Here is a 16,940-nt window from a genome sequence, read left to right on the forward strand (position 1 = left end):
CAGGTGGAGGCTACAAACCCAAATTCATGCAATTTGGCTTCTCCTGAAGGTTCTCTCTTTGTCTTGCAGACGGCTGTTACTTGCTGTGTGCCCAGCCTCCCATGTCTGTGATTGTACCCGTAGCTTCTACATCCAGTTCTTTTAAGGATGAAGGCCCACTGTGATGTCCTCTTTAAAGTCCTTGTAATATGTTGAGGTACTCATGGTGAAAGCCTCTTCATGTAAGTTTAGGAGGGACAGTTTAGCCCATCACAAATATGAGCTGAAATCTGAGAGACTCTCACACTGTCTAAAGAGGGTGTGGAGTAAGAGGGCAGGGATGCATGGGCTAAAGGACAGAAAGTAAATGGTGAGAAACAATTCAAGGCAAGGTATTCGCCTTATTTTAAATGTACAGGAGCAGGGACCCTGGCAGAACTAGGACCACGTTTTCATTGCGCTAAGTCCCCAACACACCAGAAACAGTGAGAACAAAAGAGGACAGGGAGGGACCTGACAGAGACTTATAAACTCCACTTACAGAAATGCTGGGCCTAAGAAGACATGGCAGACTTTTCTAGAAATACTCTACTGCTGAAGAACACACCTTGTGTAATTTCAGAAGGGAACTGCAGCATCAGAACACAGAGTTGTATCTAAGGAGACCCTAGGAATAGTATGCCTACAGAACCAACGTTCATCTGTGGAAGTCTTAGTAACTCAGATTGTGTGCAGTTCCTGCTTGTAAGAAATTGGTGCCGGCTGAAAGCTGAGGCAGAGAAACACTGGAAACAGAAATAAACGCTGTCTCTGTCTTATCTTGTCACTGTCGGTATTGATTAAAATAACCTCTCCCGGGGGTCTGTCTCCTCCTGAGTTTATCCTTGCATTGCTTCATTACAATTTTGAGTTATAAAAGAGAAAAAGTCAATTTTACTGCATCCTAAATTTGACTCAAAGCCACTTCCTGTCCAGGGTGCAAAATTATTAAAATTGACGTAGGATGTGTGTGCAAGGTAATATCCCTCTTCGTAGGCCTCTCTCTAAATTCCAAGATACTCTGCAGAGTGGATTCGATTTATAGGGCGTGGGGCCTCTGAAAAGAAAATAGAATTGTATATTGATGCCTTCAGAGATATTATTTGATGGCAATAAAATATTCCCCGAAATTCCCTCCAGAGGGGAGAAAATGGAGTTTGTTTTCCGTAATTGCATTTGCTAGCATTTGCTCTCACACTTTCCAATATAAGCCAATTGCAACCTGTGATTTCGTTTTGCTTATTGGCAAAAGTACCATGTAAATTGATCTGTGATGCATTTAAAGAAGATGCTTTGAAAGTTTGGAAATTGAGATGGCTTTTTCTTATTAGATTTTTGAGAGTATTAGGGTTCATTTCTATATTTTAGTCTAATGTAATATTAGCCAAATATGTTCTTTTTCAATTTAGTTTTAATCAAGTTCTAGAAGAGCATTTTCATCTAGCCCCAGTGGTGCTGTTAAGGCAGAGACTGCATTTCTACTGTCAGCCCTCTGCTCTGGCGTCTGCAGCCCCGCCCCTCTGAAGCCTTGTGTGATGAAGCCCCACATTCACAGGGCCCAGTTCTATTTAAGCAACAAGAACAGCAGTGATTTCAAAAGGTTCTTTTTTTTTTTTTTTCTTTTTTCTATTTGCAAGGTTAAGGAGGAGGGAATTTTAAAAGCCTCTAAAATAGTTATTTCTCTTAAAAGATATGGCCTTTATGCCTTGTGTTATTTTTATTTAATTTGGTCTTCACCATGCTTAATGATGTAAAATGCAAACACATGGGATTTGCATTTGTTCCCCTAATTATTCAGGAGAATAATTGCCACTTATTTTATAATCATCACTGGGAGGAACACCTTCCTCTCAGTTGCTTCTGAAAGCCTTTGCAGGGGGAAAAGATCCAGTATATTCGTCAGCTCATCAGAGAGCCTTGTCATAGGCACTTCTGGGTTAATAAAGACATTTACTGAGCATCGTCTTACAGGGCTGGGAAGGAAGTAGGAGGCTGGCTGCCTATCCCAAATGAAGTTACAGTGCGCGACGAAACGAAGCACGGTGTAGTCATTATCTTTCATGTATTGTATTGTCTTCAGGTGTTGTCTTCAGTTTTTGCTGACTTGCCTCATTTTCACGTCTACTTTGTAGGGTAGATCACATCTTTCTCTCCTGATGGGTGATAACCCGCATGCTTTCAGTCTGAGTTTTAAAGGAGGCATGTGCGCTGGGCACTTGATCTGGGGTCTGTGTGATTCCAAAGCCAGCTCTCTTTCCTCCATACCTGGCATTCATGTTCTCCTACCCACTGCAGGGATAGAAACCTACTCACTGATATGACACTTGACAATGTCTTTACCAATATGTCTTGGCGCTGTCTCACAAAACCCTGATTTGGATCCATCTTTCTGTCGTGGAAAGAAATAGGTTGAAATGTCTTTAGAAGATAGTCCATTCAGATCAAATTTGGCTCATGTTGTTCCAAATTGTTCTAAACAAGCCAAGGCCCCTGTCTGTAAGGAAAAGGCTGGAGAAAATTAACAATGGGATACACTGCCATTGACTGCTGTTGTCTAGACAGATGGTGCCCATATGACTGAGTGATCTTCAATCAGACAGATAGCACTATAGACAGATACCATAATAGCCTCATGTGGAACACACAGCATGTTGGGCTGGGTGGCACCTTAGAGACATTACTCACTTAAGACCAAGGAGACATCAGCCATTATGTATATTATCTAATGATGTCTGTATATACATATGAGTGTGGATAGTGTGTGTGTGTGTGTGTGTGTGTGTGTGTGTGTATGCACACACACATGCACATAAACAGGCACATGTACATGTGCATGCTCACTGTAAGTTATATTATAGCACAGTTATGGTTGATATGAGAATGCATATAAACAAGAAGTTGCTGGGGGATGACAACAACATCTCTGAGATGTCTTCTTGGTCTCTAAAGATGGGGAGCACTAATGGCTGCATTCTCGTGGTTTTACACTTCTCTGTTACGTCACTCATTGTTGGTGAATTGGTGACTGTTCAGGTCAGGAGGGCATCTTGGAACAGTAGGGTGATGGAGTAGACTTTTGTCTCCTTTGTGTGGAACACTGCTTGTGCCATCTCTGGAACCTTAGCAGTCTCATTATGAAGAAGGCTGAGGAAGGTGAAGGGCCTTTTCTGCTGCCTTTGTACACTCCCCATAAATCCTGCAGTGGACTGTCAGGCCTGCACTCAGCATTCCTCCATTCTCCTGAGATTCTGGCTCGGCCCTGACATTATTGTAATCTAGTTTTCTGTGTTTAATATTTCTTAGACTTGGTTTCCCATTGCAAGCATGGAAGAAACCCTAATGCATGAGTTTCAGAGGAGAAGGTAGCAGTCTGAACCTGCTGTGTGGCTCCATCAGCAAGTGAGTATTAATGTGAGAGCTGTCAGGACTTGTGGAAATTAATGGAGCCTGACGGGGGACAGACTGAGGTCAGAGACAGAGCTTGCCCTGACTGAATGTTTCTGGTGGTTTTGCAGCTGAGGCAAGTGAGTGCAAATATGGAGCCAAGAGGGATTCCTGGAGGTCTGTGCATTCACTTAATGTGTAGGCAGTGGGCACTATGTGCCCAAGTCTTTCCTAGGCACAGGAGGTGCCACAGCAAATGGTGGCCTCTGCCTTTTTATAGCTAAGAGTGCTGTCTTCTCCCTTCAGGCTGGCCAAAGCCTTCTTTGCAATCTTCACCCAATGATCACCAAGTGAGAAACTGAGAAGAAAGGTCTCCTCAGGCAGTCCTGAGCCTCATTTCTTCTATCCTCCTAGGCTCTCGGGTTATTTTTTTTCCCACCTTTCATCCTCCTGCAGAATTTTCTGCTTGGTCAGTTTTCTGGCTTCAGTTTTTCTTACTCATTCCTCAGCAGAATTGTCTTCAGGACTTTGAATATTTTCTGTGGTTCCCCCTGGAATCACCATATTAAAAATATAATAATACTTTTAAGCAGGGAAAAGGTCCTCTTATCTGTCTTCTGGGTATCACAGGGTTCCCTTACACTGCTGGTGTGTTGGACTGGTGTTCTAAATCATCTGCCTCTGCTGCGGGAGGGCTGAAGGTTTCAGGAGTGCGAATTCTTGAATTGCAGTCTATCCATGTGTCTTCTTTTGTTTAGAAATGAACCAGTGATCATCGTAGTGTACTTAATATTAACTGAACTCTTTGTGGTCCTACAAAGTGAGGTTGGTATCCAGTACATTAGAGCAGAAGGTGAGCCTGGGGGCTGTGCTTGTGACTCGGATTTTCCTGAGCACCTGGGAGCCAGAGCATAGTCTCCTGTTCTGATTCCGCCTCTATTTCTTCTCTTCTTGCTACAGAGTGAGTGTTATGTACTACCAGTCTTATGAGGACGATAGCCTTGGTTCCGTTACATGTTTTCAAAATCTCTAATTCAGGAGAATGGAGGGGAGCGAACATGGGAATTGGAGGCCTTAAAATTTGCTTCTGAACTAGACTTTCTTTTACTGATAAAAGAGATGTGGCTACGTTGGCTTTGTATGCTTTCTTCCTGTGCTGTGTGCTTAGGTTTCCCTGATGCTTTAGCTGATGAAAATAAGAGATCACAATCGATTAGCCTTATTTACCAGTTTCTTGATTTGAAATATAGGCCATGGGGAAGGTGGTTTTGTCATTAGTCACAAACTAATGAGCCATTTTGGTTGCCCCATTTCCCATAATCCTTACTCGGAAGGAATGAAAAGTGTCAGGCAATCCCATGTGGAAGGCAGATGCCCTGGAAAAGTGAATTGTTGGAATACCTTCTATCATGATTTATAGCAGAAAAATGGGCTGCTGCTATATGATACTTAATTTTGAGGCACATTAATTTTTATTGAAGGAGTGGAACAAGCTATCCCGGGAATCTTATTTATCCAGAACAGCACTTGTATGTGATCATTTAACAATGGCGCACCACCAGTGCCCCACTTCTGACTGCTCTCTGTTAATTTCCCAGCTACCTCAGATCACAGGATTGGCCCATCCCTCTCTGGCCCCTAGAGGTGTTTGAGTTTATTACCTTAGACTTCCTGTCTCTTGTCCAAGCTTTGTTCTACTTCTTATCTAGCCAACGAATTTCTAAATTCTGGGGCCTTACATTAAGTTGACCTTCCCTTCCTAGAGGAGGCTCCCACATTCTCTTGAAAAGTAGTGGGCAAAAAATAATTGCACCAGCAGCTGCAGTTGAATTTAGGGAATGTCTTAAGTGAGCCAAGATATGTGTTGTCATAGCATGAGGCTGATGCTGCCCCTCATGTCTCATTCAGGAGAAGCCCAGGACGTAGCTAGAGATGCATCTAGAATGGAGAATTCTGTTTCATGGTACAAATGAAAAGGGACATAAGGATTGGAACTAGCAAGTAGATCACCATAGGTGGGCAAGTGGCACAGGAATTCTCTTGACAGAGAAACCTTAGCCAGGCATTGTTAGGATCTAAGAAATTGGACCTTGTATGATAAATTTTAGAATCTAGATTCTAATCCCACTTATGTTACCAATGGGGATGGGACCTGAGCAATATCTCTCTGGTACCGGCTTTCTCTATCCATAGGATGGACTCGGTGGATTTTGTTCTTGGTTTTTACATTTAAAATCATTTTTAAATAGCTTTTTTTCCAAATGTTATTTAATTCATATAGCAAATTCAAAGATCACAGAGCTGTTCTGGTGAACCTGGGAGCAAGTTCCTCCCCTCAGCCCTGTGCTTTTCTCCAGCATCTTGCTCCAGCTCTGGGGAGTCCTTAGACCAGCATGCCAGGCTATCTTGGAACACTCCCTTGCCTCTGTGCTGTCATTAGCTGGAGCCACTTGAGTCTGGGATGCTGTGAGAAGGGGCAGGTCCCTTTGTTTACTTTACAGTAAGGACTTAGACCTGCGGTACACATAGTTGAAGATATTCACCTGTACTGATGCCGCTGATACTTTGTTCTTTGCTACATACCACAAAGAGCACCCACTCAGTGGACTCTAGAAGGAAATCAGAGACATTTCAAGGGAGTAAAAGCTGATAAGAGGAATGGGATCTGGATATCCTCTATTTTACTTCTTTGTGAATGAAAGCCTAAGAGATGGGCTCCTAGACAAGAGAAGCAGAGAAGTGGCATGTTAGGGCAGGGTTAGGATGACCTCTAGGGACAGTCTGCCTTACCACTGGGCACTAGCTAGAGGCTTCCTGAGCTTCCTCTCTTTACCCTGAGATGCAATGGCCTTATTGGTTCTAATAACACTCATACTACTTATGGGTATATTGGATCATTGCCAGATTCTGCAATAGTTTTCAAAGGTTTCATTTCCATCTTCTGTTGAGATTCTTTGAGAGCAACGGTTGTGTCCGGCATCAGGGAGGGATCTGAACTATGGATGAGTAATGGCTTCTTGGATGGCAGTTGGGAGGGGTAGCTTCCAGTGGCGGTGGTGGCAGCAGCAGCAGCAGCAGGAGCAGGAGCAGCAGCAGCACAGCTAATAGACACTAGAATGAATAGAACATCCAAAATTGTTTAGGATTCTGTTTAGTCTCACTGAAACTTACGAGTCATATTATTTATATTACTTATAGGTTATAATACTTTTTCCTACTTATATTTAACGAAAGCATAGTTTGAAAGGAATGGGCTGGAACTTAGCTGGCCAGGACAGATGCCACAAAATAGGACACTTTATAAAAACTTAAACCTGGAAGAAAATATGACGGAGAGTTACGTTTTTCCATAGCCTAGTATGCGAAGCCCAGTTCTTGGAGTCTCAGAAACTTCTGGCAACCCTTGGAGAAGCTCATCAGTTGTATCATTAAGCAAATATAAACTGTGTACTTACCAGTGGGAAGTATTGGACTGAGTTCTTTGAGTCAAACAAGGACCCATGGGCACGATACATGCCTTCAGTCAATTGGGCGATGAGTCACAGAGAGAAAGCAACACTAAACACTGGAATACCAACCAGTAGTAACTATGTTTTCACTGACATGCATATGCTTCTAAAGCTGTACATCATGTGGCTGTTGCCATCATCACCCTGAGAGCAGAGGACCTCGGTTCAAAGTCATACAGCTACTGCACAGTGGGGCCTGAGGGAGTCCCCACTCTTCACCCATGCTCCTCTGCAGCCCATGTAGTACTGGCTTAAAACTGAGCCTTAAGAATAGAAATGTGAAAAGCATGGCAAGACAGCACTACATAATATCTGAAGATGGGAGGAGGGTGAAGGAGGATGTCATAAGTTAGACAGGGTACAAAGACATCTGAGAAAGAAGAGGGGATGATGCTTGACATGAGAGAAGGGAGTCTAGAGAGTACAGCATCAGCAGCCAAAAGGGTGGATATTTGCAGAGATGGTGTTGTCGATGCGGTCAGACCAGCTCAGGAAAGAATTGAGAAGAAGCTTTGCTTTGTCCCTCAGTCAGCTATTAGTGATATCCCGGAAAAGCTTTTGGAGGATAATAAAAACAGAAACCAGAATTTCTTGGGTTGTGTGTTACTCAGTATAAAACTATAGTGTCCCATCAGGCAGAGCCAATGTGGGGCAAGCAGAAGCAGCAGTGAGAGCAAGAAGCTTGGTAGAATTTGTGAGCATTGCTGGGTTTTCTGATTTTCCAGGAGAGGGTAGGAAGCCCTGACATCGTGTGTGTATACATGCACATGTGTGTGATAGCTTCTGCTTTCTAAATGTTAGCTCATCTTTTAAAAGTAAAATTCATTTAAGAACTAAACTTAACATATCTGTAGGTTGAATTTATCATATCTGGACTCCTTCCAGAAGTTTCCAAGCAAAATGCTGAAGTATCTTGATCCACTTAGGTTCATGTTTGCAGCAGGCATACCTGTTTGTATGCCAATGGTCTCATAGTCTTACTTAATTGGGTTGGGTAAATATAAACTCACAACAAAAGAAGATTCCATAAATAAAGAACGGATGCCCAAGAGAGAAGACCAAAGCAACATGTTTGTGGGTACAGGAGGAGTTTAATTAAGAGTCCAGTTGTTGCCAGGTGGTGGTGGTGCGTGACTTTAATCCCAACACTTGGGAAGCAGAGGCAGTTGGATATCTGAGTTTGAGGCCAGCATGGTCTACAGAGTGAGTTCCAGAATAGCAGTGGGTACACAGACAAAACCTGTCTCCAAAAACAACAAAGACAAAGGAAACAAATGAGAAAAAGTTCAGTTGTTAGAAATATAAGTTGTAACCAAGATAGAATACTGGGAAAGTGAAGAGTAAGGAGCGAAGAGGCTCTTTCTTTCTCCTCCTTTGTCCAAGTAGTTGGCCAGCCTGAGAACTGAAGAGAAACAGACAAATTTTACAGCGTCTGCTTTGGAGGACAGCAGTGCAGCAGCTGGGTGGGGCAGTTGGCCTTCCTATCATCACTCTCTGTTTCTTTCAGAGGACAGAGTTATACTCTGTAGCTCAGGTTGACCGGTACTGTGTCCTGAATGCTGACATTGCAGGCCTGAGCTGACATACTCAGCCTTGGATCTCAATAATGGGACAACATGCTGTCTCTGCTTGCTTATCAATCCACTATTGATTATCTGAAGCTGTACTCCCAACTGATGGCTGAGATCCCATATTTCATTCATTCATTCATTCATTCACTACTTATGTAGCAGTATTGCTAGACCTCTAATTGACCTCTACTGTTTTTTATTCAAATGTGTTCTGACCATAACATACATATTTATTACATGTGTATGTACATATACATATATATGAACATATTGCTTGCTTGTGTATATTACATATATTTTATTAATATATACATGAAAATGCTACAGACCACATTAACATTAACTTTTCAACTATGCATTTAAAACAATATACACACTACTTAACATTTTATCGAGGATACCTCTTCATTGCACCTAGAATAACTTTGTCTGTCATTCCCAGGACACGCTGTCTAATTTCACTAGTTAGCTCTTCGGGTCCCACAGAGCAGGGATTTCTTCCACATTAGGAAAGCAGGATATGGCCTTGCTTTTTATTCAAGTGGGCTGGCCTAGATGGCCTGATCTGAATAAAATGGATAAAGGCAGGCACCTCTTTGTCTGACAATTTGAAAGTGATGCTATTTGAATACCAAGAAGCTTGAAGCTTGACTGTGGAGCCTTCCAAATTAATCTAGTCTTGTGGAAAAAAAAAAAGAAAGAAAGAAAATGCCATCAAGTAACAGGAGATTTGTCAGCTGCCCTGCTTACACTTTTCATATAAAACAGAAAGGTTGGCAGATTATAGATGAAAGGTCAGCTCAGCAAAAAAGAAAATCTGTCAGACAATCTCATAACATAGGTAACCCAGGGCGGAACTTGGAAACTGCTATTGGATTCTCAGAGAGAGATGAGTCTGTTGGCGGCGTGTAAATATCATCACCGCTCCTGTGGTTGTTCATTTCAGCGGCTCCTTCACTAGCGGAGTCCCTGAAATCTGATTTAAAAGACACAGAGGATGCTTGTTTTCCTGAAGAGGATTTACTTCGCAGAAGTTTTCACCTTTTAGTTCTTGTTTGTTTGTTTTGAAGAGCTAAAGGGGGTAGGGGGAAGTACTTCGATTGCCCAGTGTCTCAGACTCAACCGTTCTGAACCAAAAATCTAAAATGAGGAAATAGTGAGAAATAGTGCAACAGCAGCAGTGTCTACTGAATGAGTTTCCAGTGCACCCAGCACCACCAATAGAGGAGATAGAGGGCCACAGTGTGATGTGAACCAGTAGCCAAAGCCCACTCTGGCAGGACACATTGCTGCTCAGGAAAGCCTTTTTAGCCTGTTCTTACTTGAGGAACCCAGACTAGTCTGTGGGTGCATAATCTAACCACAGTCTGCAACAGCCTCACTAGATCAGCAGGAACAGTGCTGGGAATTTGAGGCCTTGTTAATCCATCTTTCATCTGTGCTTCAAGTGCAGGAGTCCTGCAAAATAGCACCATTCTAAGGCATTTGCAACACACATCACGCTCCTAATTGCCCAACTCGCATAAGCGTGCCTTTGAGAGTGGCTTCCTGCTTCTACTGCACTCTTCCTCACAGCCCTGCAAGTAACTGAGGCCAGAGGCATGTCACACAGAAGTGTGTGCAGGCCATCAGGTATCTCTTGACTCTTGGCCTCAGTGTTTCTGATTCCCTTATTCCACAGAATCATTTTTTACCAATGCTTTCGCCTTCTCTAGAGCCTTCCCATTACAGCACACATTATATATGATTTTGTTACCCTTAGAAACTGAAAATCAAGAGCTGAAGAAATATTACAATGTTATAAAACGTCACCACTGTCCCAGAAAAACACTTGTGCTAGCAGCTGCATGTGCTTCAGGCTGCTGGCATGGTGGAAACTCTCCAGTGCAGTCTTTATAGTTCGCTCTGCTGAAATCCAAGTGCCAATGGCAGAAGTTACTACCACTCCCAATAAAAAGTCTCTTCCCACTAAAGCTTCCTTAATTAAATCATCAGCTCTGGCTTGCTGGTAAGGATCAATTCTTACAAGAGTATTCTCTTTCCTGCTCAGGATAAGCTTAACTCTTCCCAGATTGGCAGGCAACATTAATTTTGCACTGGACCCAGGAGTCTCAACAGGGAATTATATGTGCCTCCATCCTACCCTTATTTTTGCCCCAAAATAAAATAAAATAAAATAAAATAAAATAAAATAAAATGAGCACTAGCCCATCGGCGAGGTTTGAGGGATGGGTAGCGACAGAGCAGGGAAGAGATTAATCTTGAGGATGGGGATGGCTGCCCGGCTCTATCTCCCCTTGGAAATTTGGTTGTTATAGCATCACAGTGAGCTATTAATATGTATGACCTGTACTTTATTCAAAGAATATAAATCTATGCAGAAGTCTGGTGTTTGGGTTTTCCTTTCTAGCTTTCATTCTTCTTCCCAGAATTATCTCATTTCGATCGGGAAACTTTTGCATACCAAGCACACACCGAGAAGTCGCATTTCCATAGCATCAATATTAAAGGGGGGTTAAGCTTTACAGTTTCTTCTCCCATCTCAATGGGAGGAAAGTCGGCCTTCCAATCACCGGCCCTTAATAATGTCCTTACTCAGAAGCCAGAGGTAAATGTAAAGCTCGACTTGCAGTATAGCATTGTAGCTTCCTTATCTGGATTTAGGATGCACTGCCAAATGCTTTGTTTGAAGGGTGTACTAAAAATCTAGCATGTATTCGTGCTATTAAAAATAGTTGGTTGTCATAATTTATTGAGAACCAGATTGAATCCAAGCCTTCTCTTTAGGATCATGGTCAATCTTTACACAAAACCAAAACTGGATAATTGTGTATAGAGTCATCACGGTGGATCTGTAAAATCTAGAAAGAAATGTTGCTGGAAAACTTAAGGCCTTTTTAGCAGCTGTTTAGCTCCATATAGCTTCCTATTTCCAGGTTATTTTCCTTTTTGGTAGCATAAAAGAGTAGCCATAAAATTTGGTTTACATGGAAATAGAAGGAAATGTGTGAATATTTCATTCGGGTGAGCTGTCTGCTAATCACAGTCTTGGCGGTTGTATCTTGTGATGGGAAATGAATGTGCTAATTGGTACTTTTTTTTCTCTCCTTGTTATTACAGGAAACCTGCCATATGAATATAAAATTGTGATTGCCGGGAATCATGAACTGACATTTGATAAGGAATTCATGGCAGACCTCGTTAAACAGGACTACTACCGTTTCCCCTCTGTGTCCAAATTGAAACCAGAGGACTTTGACAATGTTCAGTCCCTCCTGACAAACAGTATTTACTTGCAAGATTCAGAGGTAACCGTGAAGGGATTCAGGATATACGGTGCACCCTGGTAAGTGCTCATTCAACAGGTTTCCTCTGTTTTCAAGTTGGGACTTAGCTGCTTTCCATGACAATGACTAGGGTGGAAGGAAAGGCTGTTGGTTCATAGCCAACCAAGCACATCATCTGGTCCACTGTAAATCACAGTGTTGCTGATTTTCATCATCAAACAGACTCCTTTAGGTGACAAGAATGAAACTAAAGCTTTAGTAGATTCGTATGTAGTTATATGACTGGGGCTCTACATGGGTCTGTGCAAATATAGGGAGAGTAGTGAAAGACTACTCTGTTACTCTTGCCAGACTTAGCTACTCTGAACATTCCAGGAGGGTATTTCCCATTTCAGTGGTATGGAAGCAGTCATGAAATGCCTGGCACAGCGCTCGAAGTTTCTCAGGTCTCTACACATCAGACTGCCTGGTTCTGTAAAGATAGCTGTGGAAATCTAGTCTCAAAGACATCCCTGACTCTTCTGTCTCAGAGAAACCCCAGAAATCTGTGTTTTTATAAAGGCTTTCCAGATGAGACAGATGCTTGGGCAAGTGGAGGTTGTTGATTGATAGCCCAGTACTAGAAGTCTAGAATTGTGCTCTGGAACACATCCTAGGGGCTTCACAGTGGGACTCTGGTTTTCATTGCCAGGTTTTAAAGAAGTTACTCAGTGTTGCCGAACCTTAGATTTTGTACCTTCAAAAAGGTGAAACTAAATAGTACCTTTTATCTGGTGGTTGAAGGATTATGTAGGTGGCACATGGAATGGAACTAGAAGAGACACTGGTAGTTGGCTTACAATAACATTTATCATTTTCATACTCTTAGCTTTACCACTGTGGTTTTGGGTGGACTTGAGCAAGTCACTTAGCCCAGACCAATGTGTTCATCTCTGAAATGAGAATGTTTGACTGGATCAAACAATTCCAAGACTATCTGTAAGCCTTGAGTAGACCAACTAAACCTTCCCCACTCCTCCTGAAACAAAACCCCAAGACCTTTGCTACAAGCTAGGACAGAGCTGCAAGAGGAGTGGCAGAGCAGATTCCCATTGTCTATCATATCTTTTTTCCCTGACTCATTGGAATTCATACCTTACAGGGGGTGTGAGAAGTACATTTTGTTGCACTTCAACCTGACAATGACTGTGAGTTCCTTATTAACAACCATAAATAGGCACTGTTCTAAGTCTGATGTTATCAGTTGTCTAAATTCAGTCTTTAATCTGCCTGAAGGATTTAAGTACTTGTGTAATTTTCATTTAGCAGGTAAGCAAACTGAGGCACAGGAGTTTAAAGACTGCTTGGGAAACCGTAGGCAATGAGTGGTAGTCCTACTACCCTGCCATTGTGCCCAACTCCAGGGAAAATAGTGTGGCCAAGGGCTTGAGTAGCGATGGAAGTGCTGGTGGTAGTGTGATAATTAGTGGTTATAATTTGCAGGTCCAGTTTAAATTTGACTCTATTAAAATCCATACATTTATTTTTATTCATGAGAAGGTAATAAGATAAATAGCAGCCATGACTCCTGTTTAGCTGTGATCAGAAAAATGATCTCAGTGTGAAACAGGGAGTTGTTATCAGTAGTTCTGGATATGGAGCAGGATGTGAGCTTTTTCCACTTCCTGGTCCAATTCTTAATAAAATTTAATATTGAGGATTATTCTCTGGTTGTCACAGAAACTTGATGTGCTGGTTAAAATCATTTCTTCAACCATGTCTAGTATTTTTGAACAATCTACGAAAGGCACAGGACATTGGGTTGTTTACAAATAATCAGTGCTTTCAAAGATCCTAGATTGCTAATCTCTCAAACAATGACAGAGAAATAGAAAAAATATCCCCCGTGATTTAAGATGATCCAAATATGCTTAGGGTAGAACTAGCTAAACAAAATTATAGCTGTGATGTGTGAGGTGATGGTTAGGATCTCAAGCCAGACCTTGAAGTACCTCAAGATATGAAAACAAGTTAGTAATTGAAATATGGGATATGATGGGATATGACCCAGTCTAGGTGGTTGGTTCATGTTGCATACAAAATTTATATCAGAACTAGATTACTATTATTTACAAGTTTTAAAAATCATTTAAAAATTTTTAATAATTCAGTATTAGAGAAGGTAATTGAAGTAGAAACGAGGCAAAATTATTGGGCCTTGAAATGTTGTACTGAGATAGTTCCTTGTAGTGTGTATTGAGATTTAAAAAAAGAAAAATTGACCCCTTGTTCCTGCTGAACAGTTCTTTACAAAGAAGAGAATCTGTAGGTATAATTTGGGCCATGTGAAAGAGGGATTTGTCCCACTCTCTGAGATTATTGGTACTTTGGTTTTTGATCAAGAATCAGATACTGGTGAAGGAGAGATTTCCATTTCACCCTATTCTCCTGAGAAACCAGTTGTTTGAATGTCACTATGAAAATGTTCTGTTTAAATGGGTATTTCCAGGGCTACTGAACAGTCTTGGAGATTTCTGTCTGAGCATTTCTGTGTGGTGAGGAACATGTGTCCCATTTCTACCACACAGTCCCTGGGCCTTTGGATGAGTCCATGTGACTTTGTTTGGTTTGGTTTTAACCTCCCCATCCCTCTGTTTTTTCATCTTTACAGTATCATTTCCCTCATAACATGAACTTTATATACTCACAGCATAGCAAAGACCCCAAGCCAAGACAGTATTTTAGAAGTGTAGCTGTCACCATGAACAATGGAGTATTGGTCCTTTCTGTCAACTCTACAGGAGACTCTACACCAGGAGTCAGAGGGATGTGTTCTGTTCTGACCTTGGTTCAACCTCTGCTGATTGGATGATGCTAGATGAGGCCTGTGTCTTCTCAGTTTAGTATATGAAACAGAAGAAAAGATGTCTGATCTAGCTCTTTCATACTTTAACCATATAAATGTGCACCAAAGCTAGAATCTTGAAGGATAATACATATTGGTAGACATGGTTATTTTAATGCTTTGCACATTTTTAACCTCTTTTACTATTAAAATTTTGCATAGGAACAAAATTTGAGGGAAATTACATCATAACTAGTTCTTATCTCATTTCAAGAGTTAAGGTTTTATCATTGTTATTGTATCTCCGAGATTTCTCCACAGGTAAAAGCCTCCTCAGTAGCTCAGTTGATATTCCAAAATAGTAGAAACTACTTAATTTGGACTTCCAAAATTTTCAGCAAATTTTCTAGAGGAAATGTTCAGTTATGAATTGATAATACTGTTTATAGTTTTCATTTAAAAACAAAAATCAAAACAAGAACTTTTATCCTAGCTGTTTCTGTCCTGTCATCTATGGGTTTCACAAAAGTGGTTGCCATCAGACCAAGGAAATTGCTCTAACTCTTGAATTTTAAAAGGATAAAGATGGAGTGTAGATGGTTTTTTAGAAGATGTACTTAGTGTGCACAAGGCCCTCGTGTCTTGTTCTGCAGCATCACCTTCTCCATAAGATAAAATAAAGTGATTGTTAGATGATTTAACTTCAGAAAAAGAGTTTTCATCTACCTTCATTCTGTGCTTATAACTGTGTCACAGCTGAAAGCTTCCCAGAGACTAGAGAAAATACTGTTTCTTCCTGGTTTCTAACTTACCAGGAATTTATATACAGAAAATAGCTTGCAACACATCTCAGCATTCCTGTATATTTCCAACTGCAATGTGCCATGCCACTTACTACATCTCTAACGAAGAGGATTAGGATGGGATTTGATGGGAAGAAAATTTAGTGTTCCAAACAGCAGAAGTTGTAGACCGGATGTTAGTCTGGAAGGAGAGGGGCTCCTTGAAAAGAGGGCAAGTGTAAATGAGTTTTTCAGGGCGCTTCTTGGCCTCAGGGGGAACTTGGCAGGAACAGTTTTCTGCAGTCTATCTAAATTTCTTCACCAACTCCTTCCATCAACCTAAAGGAAAGCAATCACACATGTGCTTTAGATAATTCGCTTGTAGGATTTTCTTAACTTCTGCCATCATTTCCTTTTGTCCCTTTTGGGAGACAGAAGAGAGGGATTGTGTCATCAGGCAGCTGGACCAGCTTTGAAAGATCACAGGCTTCCCATGCCTAGTGTTCACGCTTGGCCTCCAAGGTGAACCTCCATTTCCTCTTTCTGGTTGCCCTCTGCAGCATCTTTCCCAAAGACAAAGAAAAGAGAGAAAAGAAAAAATTCTAATCTGTCAAATATAAGCCACTGTAGTAACTAATTGCTTGTCAGTTCAATACCAAAGGAAAGGTGGAATTTTGAGATCATCTTCATGTTTTTAATTACTGAACCTGCTCCCAGTCTTTTAATGCAAGCGGGCTTCAGTTTAACTTTCCCACAGAACATTCTGTGAAAATCAGCTGGATCTTCTTTTAGCAATCTCATGATGGCAAGATGCTGTGGCAAAAGAAATAAGGAAGGAAGGAAGGAAGGAAGGAAGGAAGGAAGGAAGGAAGGAAGGAAGGAAGGGGAAGGAAGGAAGGGGAAGGAAGGAAGGAAAGAAGGAAGGAAAGAAGGAAAGAAAGGGAGACAGAAAGAGAGAGAGAAAGGGAGGAAAGAAAGAGAGAGAGAGAAAGGGAGACAGAAAGAGAGAAAGGGAGAAAGAAAGGAAGGAAGGAAGGAAGGAAGGAAGGAAGGAAGAAAGAGAGAAAGGAAGAAAGGAAGGAAGGAAGGAAGGAAGAAAGAAAGAAAGAAAGAAAGAAAGAAAGAAAGAAAGAAAGAAAGAAAGAGCCGGGTGGTGGTGGCACACACCTTTAATCCCAGTGCTTGGGAGGCAGAGGCAGGCAGATTTCTGAGTTCAAGGCCACCATGGTCTACAGAGTGAGTTCTAGGACAGCCAGGACTACACAGAGAAACCCTGTCTCTAAAACCAAGAGGAGGGGGGAAGGGAGGGAGGGAGGGAGGGAGGAAGGAAGGAAGGAAGGAAGGAAGGAAGGAAGGAAGGAAGGAAGGAAGAAACCAAACCCACACTTAACAGGAATAAGCAAGCCTTGTTGCAAAAATAGACAGATCCTGACCATAGCCTGGAATGCTCAGACTAGAGTTGTTCTCTTATTCCTTGCTAGCCTGCACCTTACTCCTCCTGCAAAAAACCAGCCTCCCCTGGTGTTTAATGAACATGAGTGGGGCTTTCCTATGTCTGGGAATTT

At 41.7% G+C, this 16,940-nt stretch overlaps 1 protein-coding gene across 1 annotated transcript in view; it reads left to right on the forward strand.

Moving 5' to 3' along the window:
• Mpped2 (metallophosphoesterase domain containing 2) overlaps positions 1–16,940 on the forward strand; it is a 169,572-nt gene that overhangs the window by 73,897 nt on the left and 78,735 nt on the right. The window contains exon 3 of the mRNA XM_028767103.1: positions 11,603–11,828. Within this exon, the coding sequence (XP_028622936.1) occupies positions 11,603–11,828 (226 nt within the window). The remainder of the gene's footprint in view (positions 1–11,602; positions 11,829–16,940) is intronic.

Source organism: Grammomys surdaster, unplaced genomic scaffold, assembly GCF_004785775.1.
Source record: "Grammomys surdaster isolate TR1022 unplaced genomic scaffold, NIH_TR_1.0 170, whole genome shotgun sequence".
NCBI lineage: Eukaryota > Metazoa > Chordata > Mammalia > Rodentia > Muridae > Grammomys > Grammomys surdaster.